The sequence below is a fragment of the Pseudonaja textilis genome, chromosome Z (assembly GCF_049901715.1).
Source record: "Pseudonaja textilis isolate UNSWEBS1 chromosome Z, rPseTex1.2, whole genome shotgun sequence".
Taxonomy (NCBI): Eukaryota; Metazoa; Chordata; class Lepidosauria; order Squamata; family Elapidae; genus Pseudonaja; species Pseudonaja textilis.
The window spans coordinates 705,010-717,194 of record NC_142008.1 but is presented as its reverse complement, the minus strand read 5'-3'; the positions used below and the strand labels follow the sequence as shown (position 1 = coordinate 717,194).

The following is a 12,185-nucleotide window of genomic DNA, read 5'->3' as shown; positions in this document are numbered from 1 at the left end:
CTAACTTCACACAACAGGCGATTCGTTTAACATGGTTGCCAGAAAGGGACAGAATTCACTTAGCGACCATTCTTGTGTAGGAAAAGAAATGTGGGGCTCGATCGAGGTCGCAAGTCGAGGACTTCCTATCTCTGGGAGGGGGATTATGGGAGCGGGAACCCTGCCATTGTGAAAAAAAAAAAACCCGCCCCAAAGGATACCCTTCTGACATGAGGTTCCGACGGATCCCTGCCGCCGCCGAAGCCTGGCAAACCGGAAGTCCCGATGTGCCTTTCTATACCCAGGTCTGGAGAGGATCCCTCGCCCGCAAACGTTGCCGATACCTGCGAGCCATCTACACTGTCATGGCCTACTACAGGCGTCACAAAGTGAAAGGGTACTTGTTGGACCTCATACAACGCTTCCAAGGGGTGCGCAACATGGCCGATTACGGCAAAAGCGTGGCGTGGCCGGAGCCGCCAGCAGTGCTGACCCAGTTCCAGGAGAGTTCCCAGCTCATTTTTGCCAGGTAATCCCATGGGAGGGACTTCAACTCTGCCTGGGGGATTCTGGGAGTTGAAGTCCTCCATTCTGAAAGCATAATCAATTCCCGCCCATCTCCGTTCTGTTCCCGTTGCCTGTTTCAACCATCACTAAAGGAACCCTTGTCCGTGGTTTGTCGTTGTTGTGTTGCTCAAGGTGGCGAGCCAGGCAGCTGGTGACCAACCTCTCTCCATCCGAGATGAGCCAAGTCAAAGCCAAGGTGGCTGCTTTCGAGGTCTTGCAAGGCCGGCGGAAAAATTGGGGTTGTTGCCGGAACTGGAGACAGAACTATTTAGCAGCGGTACGTAAAATGGCCTGATTCTCTTCCCCCCCAACCCCCGGTTCTTTCTTTTGAAGTTCTCGTCTATCAGAAAAGGCCTTTTGTGTGTTGACGCAGCCTGGGTTCGTACAGGGTGAGCGTGACTTATCACCATTCGTTTAAGGACGGGTTAAAGTTACCATGGGACCTGCCCTGCCCCTGTCGGAGTCTGAATCCAAGGAGGAGGAAGACAAACAGCTGACAGGGAGATGGAGTGTGGCTCCTGTGGGCTGTGGAGGAAACTGGGGAAGGACAAAATCCGGCTGGGCAGAGCAGGGGAGAGGTAGAACAAGGGAGAGCAGGGGTGGGATTCTACCGGTTTGGACCAGTTCTATAGAACTGGTTGTTACGATTCTGGGTGGTTTGGAGAATAGGCAAATCATGTCTCTGACTGGCCCCGCCCCTCTCCGCCTACCCCTCCCCTCCCTTCCCAGTCCTTATCGCCAACTGTGTTCTCCCCCGCCCAGTCAGTCCTTAAGGTATTTCTTTTTTTCACCCCTCCCGACGATCAGCTGTGCCGGGATCCCCCTCGCTGTCTTCCTGCTTCGCCCAGGCGGCTTCCCTGAGGCCTAGGAGTCAAAAAGGGGTACAGAAGGGTGCGTGGGGGGGGTACTTACAGAACGACAGAGTTGCAAGGGGACTTGGAGGTCATCTAGTCCAGCCCCCTGCTCGTTCGAGCAGGAGATCCTTTTGAGAGTCTTCCAATTTTTTCTTAAAAAAACCTCCAGAATGCAAGCCCACGTACGCACAATGACAGCTCATGAAAGAGCTCCGCTTAGTGACGTCTTCCGCACATCTTCCCCACTTCCCATTTTTCTTCTGCGGGCTGTTGGTGGGCGAGGATGATGGGAGGTGTGGGGGTTTGGGGTTTTTTTTGCGTGTTCCCCGGGTTTTCCATCTGTTGACGCTTTGAGGTGGTTATTTTTGTGGGTATGACTGTGTGTGTGTCATGCTGAGTTGTGACTCAAGATCTGGAGACTCTCTGGAGTGAGGCAGTTGCTCCATTGGAGGCATCCATGATTTATCCCAAATTAGCTGGATACCCGTGTTTTGCTACGAAACTATGTGGTCGGGCTTAGTTTTGGGGGAGGAAAATAAGGGGGGGAAAAATTCTGCCTCTGCCTAACAGCATCCATCGGTATTCATCTGGCTAGCGTCCTGTCAGTGTGTGAGAGAATTGAGGGCTGTTTGGAAACTGCTGGGTGAGCAAGGAGACAGCAAGGAGCCTGGGTGTGGCTTAGCTCAACTGCTCTGTACTAAAGCTGCTTGGGGCTGCTGTGAAACTAAAACTGAAACTGAAACTCCTCTGCTTGTGTTTTGCCTTGGGAACAGATTTCTTTTCAGGTGGGGAGGGGGAGTCGAACTCCTTAGCATCAGAGCGTGTTAATTGCTGTAGAAGAAATACTAATGAAATACTAATGATCCGAGGGTCCTTCCGAAAAATCCTTTCTTCGTGAGCCCCTAGAAGCCAAGAGGAACATCTGGGCCAAATTTCAAGTTTGTAGGCTTGATGATTCTGGAGATTTTGTGATGATGTGTGAGGGGTATTTTGCTTTTATATGTATAGAAAGATTGTAAGGTTGTTGTCCTGTGTGATAAGTGTAGAACTGTGAGAGTGTCAGTTCTCTGTTTATCTGTTTTCTTTCCTATTGGGTTTAAAAATAAAACAAAAATTCACATCTTGCACAACCTGGTGAATTTAGAAAGCGCAGCAGAGTAGTATTCAGCATTTGGAATGGAGACCACCAGGAGATCTCACCGCAAGCAAATGGGTCTAATCTGGAAAATGTAACAGGATGATGTCGGTATGTGGAAAGGAGATCACCAGGAGATCTTCCAGCTAGCGAATATGGCTAATTTGGAAAGCAAAGCAGGATGTGGTTGGCATGTGGAAAGGAGACCACCAGGAGATCTCACAGCTCCTGGCAAGTAAATGGGGCTGATCTGGAAAGTGTAACAGGATGGTATTTGGAAAGGAGACCACCAGGAGATCTCACAAAATGTCTACTCTGGAAAGCACAGTAGGATGGTGTTGGTATTCTGGGAGTTGAATTCCTCAGCCTCCCTCCCACCCACTCCTCCTCTCCACAATCACCCTTTCCCTTCTACCACTGATGCTGTTCCCTAGCTGGGTCACAAAATGTCTGGAAGGACTCTGAGAGCACCAAGGACCCCATAGTCCTTTTCTTTCTTTCTTTCTTTCTTTCTTTCTTTCTTTCTTTCTTTCTTTCTTTCTTTCTTTCTTTCTTTCTTTCTTTCTTTCTTTCTTTCTTTCTCTTCTTCTTCTTCTTCTTCTTCTTCTTCTTCTTCTTCTTCTTCTCCTTCTTCTTCTTCTTCTTCCCTCCTCCTCCTCCTCCTCCTCCTCCTCCTCCTCCTCCTCCTCCTCCTCCTCCTCCTCCTCCTCCTCCTCCCTTCTAGCACTGATACTGTTCCCTAGTTGGGTCATGAAACATTTACAAGGAAACCCCCCTCCCCATCTCGGAGAGCACCTCTCTTCTCTCTATCCTGTCTGGAGACCCCACCCCACCAGCCCTACCTGCCTTGAGGGTTCCTGGGAAGTCAGAAGCAGGGGTGTTGTTGTTGTTTAAATATCTGCCCCCCCCAAGTTCTGGGTGATGCAAGACTCAGCCCAGAGCATCTCATAGAATCAGGATTTTTTGGGGGGTGGGTGGGTTGGTTCAACGTCCGCACCGTTTCCATGGTGACGATGCCTCTTGGCTGGAGGCAGAAGATTATTGGAGCCTCCACCTCCACCCCGTTCTATCCGTTGTGCAATTCTTGTGTATGGGGGGGGGGGCGGAGAGAAGAAAAAAACGCTTTCATCCTCACACGGACTTCCACGCACGCCCCGGGAGCTCCAAGCGCAACCCTTCCGTGCCGGTCCTCCCAACTGAACCGAGGGGGCATTTCACTGTTGGCCCATCCCTTGGGCTAGTTGGCCGGGGGGTGGGGGGGGAAGGGAGAGAGAGATGAGATAGATAGATGATAGATGGAGAGAGAGAGAGAGAGAGACGGAAAGACAGAGAGAAACCGAGAGAGGTATGAGATAGATGGATAGACAGAGAGAGAGAGAGAGATGGACAGATGGATAGACAGAGAGATGGAGAGACAGAGACACAGAGAGAGACAGAGAGATGAGATGGTAGACAATAGATGGATAGAGACAGAGAGAGAGATGAGAGAGAGAGAGATGATAGATAGATGGAGAGACAGACACACAGGGAGACAGAGATGAGAGATGGAGAAAGAGGAATAGATAGATAGACGGATAGATGGAGAGGCAGAGGCAGAGACAGAGAGGAGGTAAATGACAGATGGAGAGACTGATAGATGGAGAGACACACAGAGAGATATGAGATAGATAGATGAGATAGATGGATGGATAGATAGATGTGTATATATATAGAGAGAGAGAGACAGAGACAGAGACAGAGAGACAGAGAGAGACACATACACAGATACAGAGAGATATGAGATAGATAGATGAGGTAGATAGGATAGATGGATAGAGAGAGACAGACAGAGAGACAGAGAGATGAGCTAGATATTAGATGGATTGATAGACATGGAGAGAGAGTCAGAGAGAGAGAGATGAGATAGATGAGATACATGGATAGAATAGATGGATAAATGGATAAACAGATAGACGAATAGATAGATAGATAGATAGAGAGAGAGAGAGAGAGAGAGAGACAGAGAGATGAGATAGATGGATAGACAGATATAGAAAGGCAGAGACGGAGAGAAAGAGAGATGAGACAGATATATGATAGATAGATGGATAGAGACAGAGACAGTGAGAGACAGATGAGATAGACGAATAGATGGATAGACGGATAGACCAAGGGAAAGAGAGATGATAGACAGACAAACAGACAGACAAACAGATAGCTAGACAGAGAGACAGAGGAAAAGAGGGAGAGATGTTATAGATACATAGATAGAAAGACAGACAGAGATAAATAATAGAGGGATTATATGGATATAGAGAGTGAGAGACAGAAAAATAGAGGTAGATAATATATATGGATTAATACAGCTAGATAGATACAATATCATTCTAGATGCAATAATGCAATAGAGAGAAAGATACAATAGATGGATGGATTGGAGACACAGAGAGACAGAACAAGAGATGATATACGGATATACAGAGAGAGACAGATGATAGATAGATAGGTATAGATAGATGATAGATAGATAACGAATACATGATAAATAAAGATTATATATATGCAGATAAGAAGATGGAGATGAATAGCGAGATAGATATGATGAATAGAGAGAGGGAAACAGGGAGAGAGACAGGGAGACACTATCAGCACTCACATCATCATCAGTTCCAGTTGAGCAGGGGTTAACACCACACAAACAACCTACTCCAGAAACCACCAAGGAGAAAGCTTCTTATCCCCCGCCAACCTTGGCAGAGCAAGTTACTATTTAGATAAAGCAGGGAGCAAGCCACACACTACGTAGCCTTGATGACGTTCCCTAGTTGGGTCGTGAAACATCGGCATGAAAGCCACCAAGCTCAGAGAGCACCAAGGACCCCCCCCCAGTGCACTTCACCCCCACTTCACAAGACATAACGACTCTCCTCCTGTCCTCTTCCGTCCTTCTCCAGGCAGAGGAGAATCCAAGCTTGGCTCCGCAGTTCATCAAACAGGTTTCAGCCCTGAAAGACAAGATGCACTTCAGTTCCGTGTTGTTCTCGTGCCACGTGAGGAAGGTGAGAGGCCCATGTGGGTCAGGCTGGCTCGGGAATTGTGGGTGTTGAAGTCCAAGTCATCATCAAGTTGCTAAGGCTGGGACAGAGACGCACACACACACACATACACACAGGCAAAAAGAGAGAGATAGAAAGAGACACAGAGAGAAAGAGAAAGACACACGAAGAGACACACAGAGAAAGAGAGACAGAAAGAGAGACAGAAAGAGAGAGAGACAGAAAGACACAGAGAAAGAGACGCAGAGAGGCAGAGAGACAGAAAGAAAGAGAGACAGAAACAGCAGGTGCCCGATTCAGGAAGGCCACTCTATCTCTGGAGGTCTCTATGATGCCACCTCCCAAGCATTCAATTAGAAGCACGGCCTCCTCAGGTGTGACACGGCCAATTCCCCCAAACCAAGTGAGAAAAGGCTGCTCTATCCCTGGAAGTCTCTACGGTAACACCTCCAGGATGCCAGTAAGTAGCCCGAAGCTAGTTGAATCGCAAGCAAGAAGCACCCGTAGGACGGCGCCTGGTTCCCCATTGACCTCCAGGGCTTAAACGGGGTGGGCTGTCTCCAGGGGTGGGCTTCAAAAATTTTAGCAACCAGTTGTCTGCCAGTTGCTGGGTAGGCGTGGTGATGATGGGTGTGGCCTAGTTGGCCTCTGCACTGCAATGGGAGGCAGGTGTTTTCACTCACCCCGGGCTCCTGAGGCTTTCCTTGAGACTTGGGGAGGGCAAAATGGCCTCTCTGGGCTCCAGAGGCAAGAAACAGGAACATTTTTGGCTTTCGGGAGCCTCCACGCAGGCCCTATACTTACCTGGGATCCAAAACGGGCCACGTGGGGGCTCCTGGGAGGGGAGGAGGGGAGTGAGTGGGGCCAGCTAGGGGTGGAATTTTGCTGGTTTACCAACCAGCCATAAAAATTTGCTACCGGTTTGCAACCACTTTGCCCGAACCATGGCAGCCCCCTCCCCGCCGGCTGTCTCCCTCTCCTTCCTCGATCTGGCAGGTGAGGAAGGTCCTGAGTGGCTTCTTCTTGGGGGGGGGGGGGAACCTTCCTTTCCTGACCGCCTCCCCACTTCCACAGGTCAACCGGTGTAACAAACGGACGGACCGAGCCCTTCTGATCACCGACCAGCACCTCTACAAACTGGATCCCGGAAGCAGTACCGAGTCAAGAAGGCCATCGCTCTCGGCACGGTAAGAAGGGGTGGAGGGGGTTAGGGGTGGGGTGGGGTCTCCTGATTTGGGGTCCGGAGAAGAGCAGGAGGGGCTTCTGGGAATTAGGGAGGCCCGAGCTGCCCAAAGGAGGCAGGACATTGAGAGCCACGTCCCCAGCCTTACATATTGCACGGAGGACGTTCCCTCGTTGGGTCATGAGACGTCTGCAAGAAAACCACCCAGCTTAGAGAGCTCCAAGGACCCCACAATCCTTTTCCTCCTCCTCCTCCTCCTCCTCCTCCTCCTCCTCCTCCTCCTCCTCCTCCTCCTCCTCCTCCTCCTCCTTCTCCTCCTCCTCCTCCTCCTCCTCTTTCTCTCTCCAAACCCCCTTCCTCCTAACACTGATGCTGTTCCCTAGTTCAGTCATGAAATGTCTTCCAGAAAACCAGAGAGCACCAAGGACCACACCTCCTCCTCCTCCTCCTCCTCCTCCTCCCCTCTCCAGTGTGAGTTGCCCAAACGACCTTTTTTCCCCCAACACGCCTTTGCCCGACAGGTGTCTGGCCTGAGGTGTCACCAGCGGAGAGGACCAGCTGGTCGTCTTCCACTTGGAGAAGCAGCGGTGCCTAGTGGTGTGCCTCCATCAAATGCAGCCATCCAATGACCAGCGGGTCGGGGAGCTGGTTGGAGTCCTGGTGGACCACTTTAGGAGGTAGGCCTTTCTTCTCGCATGCGCCCCTCCTGCCACTTAGGACCACAGTTGACCTTTCCCGTCGCTAAGCGAGATGAGGGAGCTCTGCATTTCCCTGCCCGTCACAGCCTCTTCAGGGAATTGCTCGTCGGAGGGTCGCAGTGTCAGGGCAACGGTTGTAAGTCCGAGTCGCTCACCCAGCCTCCAAATTTCCAATCCACGATGGCTGTTCGATGCGAAAAACGGACTTCGCTCATTTTCTTTTTTTGTTTAGCACCATTTACGGGTCAGTCGCTAAAAGGAATAGTCGTAAGTTGAAGACTCACTGGGTTGACCCCCTGGGGATGCAGCTGGGAGTGTTGCAGGATGCACTGAAAATATGAGCCAACGGCGGCTCAGCTAGACAGCCGTTTGAGCTGAACAGCGGCAGATTATTTTTTTCCCCGGCCTCTTTCGGCCATGGTCATTAAGCAAACTGCCGCGGTCATTAAGGGAGTTGAGGTTCGGCGCTTCTATTGAGGGTGATCCATCAGAGGCTGATTGGGGCTGTAAGTCGGAGGAATAGCAGCCCAGGAGAACGGCAACCGTCATATCAGGTCCCCGTGGCGAAGTCACGATGGTCGTAAGTGTGGAAAACTAGGGAGGGCGATGGTTTCCCAGTGCTGTTGTCACTTTGCAGCGAGGGAAGGAATGGCTATAAGTTGAGGCCTATCAATCCTTTGCTTGGAGTATAAACGTGTGCAACTTATTTATCAATCTATCCATCTCTCCTTTTAGCCATCTGTCCATCCATCCATCATCCCTCTCTGTGTTTCTAATTATTGATCTATTGGTTTGTCTGTATCTATCCATCTATCCATCTAGCTATCCATCTATATCCATCCATCTTTCTACCTATTTACCTACTTACCTTCCTACCTATCATTTTTTTTTACTACCGGTTCTGTGGGCGTGGCTTGGTGGGTGCGGCAGGGGAAGGAGACTGTAAAATCTCCAGTCAGAGGTAGAATTTGCTGGTTCTCCAAACTGCTCAAAATTTACGCTACCAGTTCTCCAGAACTGGTCAGAACCTGCTGAATACTCACCTCTGCTTCCTACCTATTACCTCTCTCTCCTTATCTATCTACCTATTATCTGTCTGTCTATCTGTCCATCCATCCCTCTCTCTATCCAACTATCTAACCTACCTTCCTACCTATTATCTCTCTCTCTCCCTTCCTCCCTCCCTCCATCTATCTATCTATTATCTATCTGGGCCGTGAGAAAATTTTGGTGGGCCACAGAGAAATGTCACCCCCAGAGCACCCTCCCCCAAAGCAATTAATCCAGGCTGTGCAGAAACACAAGTCTGCCCCGCCCATATGGCCCACGGGAACCCTCCCCGCCCACTCACTCCTTACCCGGCAAACTTGCCTGCTAAGTTGCTATTTTTCCTTTTTCCGACCATCAGCTGTTCTGCTGTGCCGGGAGATTTAGATTAGCTAGAAAGCAGGAAATGGTTGGATTTCTTGCTTTCTAGCTAAGCACAGCCGAACCTCTCTGAGGACTGAAAGTTTGCTTGCAAGCAAATTCAGTGCATACACATGGCAAGCAAATTTGAGAGACTGAGCTAGCCGATGGCAGATAGATAGATCACTGAATGATTCTGTGAGCAACTCAATTTGCCTGCCCGTTTTGCCTGATTTGGGGTAAAAGTTGCTCTTTTTTAATAAAAAAATCAATATTTACATACGGTGTGTTGTGAGTTAATTTTGTGAGTTTGCTTGCTAGCAAATTTTATGAGTTTGCTTGCAAGCAAATTTTGTGTGACAGACTGAGCTAGCCAATGGCAGATAGATAGATTTCTGAATGAATCTGTGATTCTGTGAGCAACTCAATCTGCCTGCCTGCTTTGCCTGATTTTGGGTAAAAGTTGCTAATTTTTATAAAATATTCAATATTTATTTAATATAAATTAAATTAAATCCGAATTTTAAATATTTATAATATTTACATACAAGCCATGCCCAGCCAGTCACATGACCGCCAAGCCACACCCACAAATTAGGTCACGCCCACAGAACCAGTTGGTGGTCCCTGGGATCTAAAATTATGAGTTTGGTGGTCCCTGAGGTCCAAAAGGTTGGCGACCCCGATCTATCTCATAATCTATCTCCTACCTCCCTACCTTCCTACTTATTATCTCTCTCTCCCTATCTGCCTACTTATTATCTATCTATCAACCTCTTTCTCTACCTCCCTACCTATTATCTGTCTATCTATTCATCCATCTCTCTCTCTACCCAACTACCTAATATCTCTCCCTCCCTCTCTCCCTCTCTCCCTATTATCTATCTATCTATCAATCATCTCTCTCCCCCTTTCTCTCTCTCTCGATTCTCTATCCAAGGATTTCTTGTATCTGCCTTTGGAGGAGCTGAAATAATATTTTTTTGTGAGTTTGCAAGCACTCTCGTTGCCCAGAGCACCATTGCTTCCCTTATTTTTGCCAAAAGAGGAGGTTGTGTTTTTCTTAAGTGGTACACAAACAGCGCAGGCAGCTGGTTGTTAAACACCCATTTGACCAGTTTGGAAGAGCGATTGGTACATTTGATTCGGCTTCCAGATCTGTTTTTTTTTTTAAATCAAAAACAAGAACTGTATGCGCACACGTAAATATCCACCCGTTGCCGTCTGTCAGCCCTCCCTATGCGCAGGGGTGGGATTCTACCAGTTCTATAGAACCGGTTGTTATGATTCTGCCCAGTTCAGGGAACCAGCAAATCTTGCTCCTGACCGGCCCCTCCCCTCCCAGTCACATGGCCACGCCCACCTAGCCACGCCCACAGAAGTGGTAGTAAAAATATTTGCATCCCACCCCTGCATGTGCGCGTAGCGGATGATGGACTCCAGTTGCTAGACTGAAGGACGGCGTGTTGAGATATTGGTTTTTATCGGTTGATGGGAATACGGGAAACTGGCCAGTGTCCTTTAGCATGGCATTCCACCAGGTGAGAGAGAGAGACAGAGGCAGAGACAGAGACAGAGACAGGCAGGCAGGCAAATAAGAGAGAGAGAGATGATAGATATAAATACATCAAGAAGGGTGATAGGGAAATGATAGATTGAGTGTGTATGTGTATACACAGAGATAGATAGATAGATAGATAGATAGATAGATAGATAGAGAGAGAGAGAGATACAAAAATAGAGTTAGACAGATAGATAGATAGATAGATAGATAGATAGATAGATAGATAGATAGATAGATAGATAGATAGATAGATAGAAGATAGATCAACCTGCCCCCAAATATATAAGAAATTAGAGCAGTTGTTCTAAAATAAGATTACACGCGCACACACACACACACACACACACTCCTATTTTAGAACAGCTGGTCTAATTTCTGGTGTATTTTGGGTTAGGTTGATTATCTCTGTAACACCTGTGAATCTTTAACCCCTTTCGGTATCTAGGAGATGATCTTGGAGAATGTCGGTTGAGATTTGAGCATTTGGAGGTTGTTAAGTGAATCACGCAGTTCTTAAACGAGTCCAAGTTGTGATCCCGTCACCCTGTGCATGCACAGACGGTCATAAGCGCTTCCTCCTTCTATTTTCCCCAGAACAAGGATGCTGTGAGGTGGGTTGTGCTGCCTCCAAATCCCCCATCCGGCTTTCATGCCTAAGGTGGGACTAGAATTCACCGTCTCCTGGTGATTGGCCCAATGTTACCCAGCTGGTTTTCATCCCAAAGGCAGAACTAGAACTCCCAGTCTCCTTTTGATTGGCCCAAGGTCACCCAGTATGATTTTTTGCTTAAGGCGGGACTCGAACTCACCAACTTGCTGCTAATGTTGCATGCTTCAGGCAGAATTAGAACTCACGTCTCCCTGCTCTCGTGCCAGCATTTTGTCACCTAGACCAAATTGGCTTCAATTCAAAAAATGAACCTTGCAACCTTGAAACAAACTTCTTAGCCAATATGACCACAGCTTTGCATTTTTAATTTCCTAACAAAAGAAAACTCAGTATAATTAACACAAACACACAAACAGAGATATATCTTGTCTCGGTTGCACTTCTGCTGTGAAACTGTGAAATTTCAAAGCGTGAGACTTAAAGCTAACAGCTCGGCGCGATCCTAAATCCATTTATTTAGACGTTCGTTTGCACTTCTGAAGTTGTGACAATGTGGCAGAGAGCTTGCCAAAATGGAGGTGTTAGCACAAAGCAAAAAAAGGACTCCCAGCTTTGTTGTTGTTCGCTTTTTCTCTGGTGCCACAACAAGGGTAAAATTTGGTCTTGTGTTTGTGGATGTGTTCCATTCGCCTTCCACCCATCTGCCCTACATAGCGGTTGTAACAATCCCTACGTTCTAGATTTTATTCTTTTTTCAAAGGTGTGTAAACATCATTTATCTCTCTCTGTTCATTGATGGCTGTTACAATCTCTACGTTATCTGTTCTAGATTTTATTGTCTCTTTTTAAAGGCATGTAAACGTTATTTACCTCTCTGTGTCCGTTGATGGCTGCCTTGTCTGAACGCCAGGCATCCAAGAATTCTGTAATATTTTCCAACTTGGCTTAGGTCTATGATGCTCAGTTTCCCAGTTGGAACTATGGTTGCGTCTGTCCATGGGTTGTGCAATTAAGGAGTTTTCATTGTGTCTTCTGATCTTCTGATCCTGGATGTGTTCCATAAGTCTTCTCCCTGTTTGTCCTACATAGTGGCTGTTATAGGGACTATATTGTCTGTTCTAGAGTTTATTGTCTGTTTTCAAAGGCGTGTAAA

General features: G+C 47.9%; 1 protein-coding gene across 1 annotated transcript in view; it reads left to right on the top strand.

The window, feature by feature from the left end:
- Positions 1-12,185, top strand: part of LOC113449959 (unconventional myosin-Ig-like) — a 53,854-nt gene that overhangs the window by 37,694 nt on the left and 3,975 nt on the right. The window contains 6 exon segments of the mRNA XM_087917471.1: positions 285-508; positions 679-823; positions 5,469-5,573; positions 6,645-6,714; positions 6,717-6,776; positions 7,289-7,430. Coding sequence (XP_087773597.1) covers positions 285-508; positions 679-823; positions 5,469-5,573; positions 6,645-6,714; positions 6,717-6,776; positions 7,289-7,430 — 746 coding nt within the window.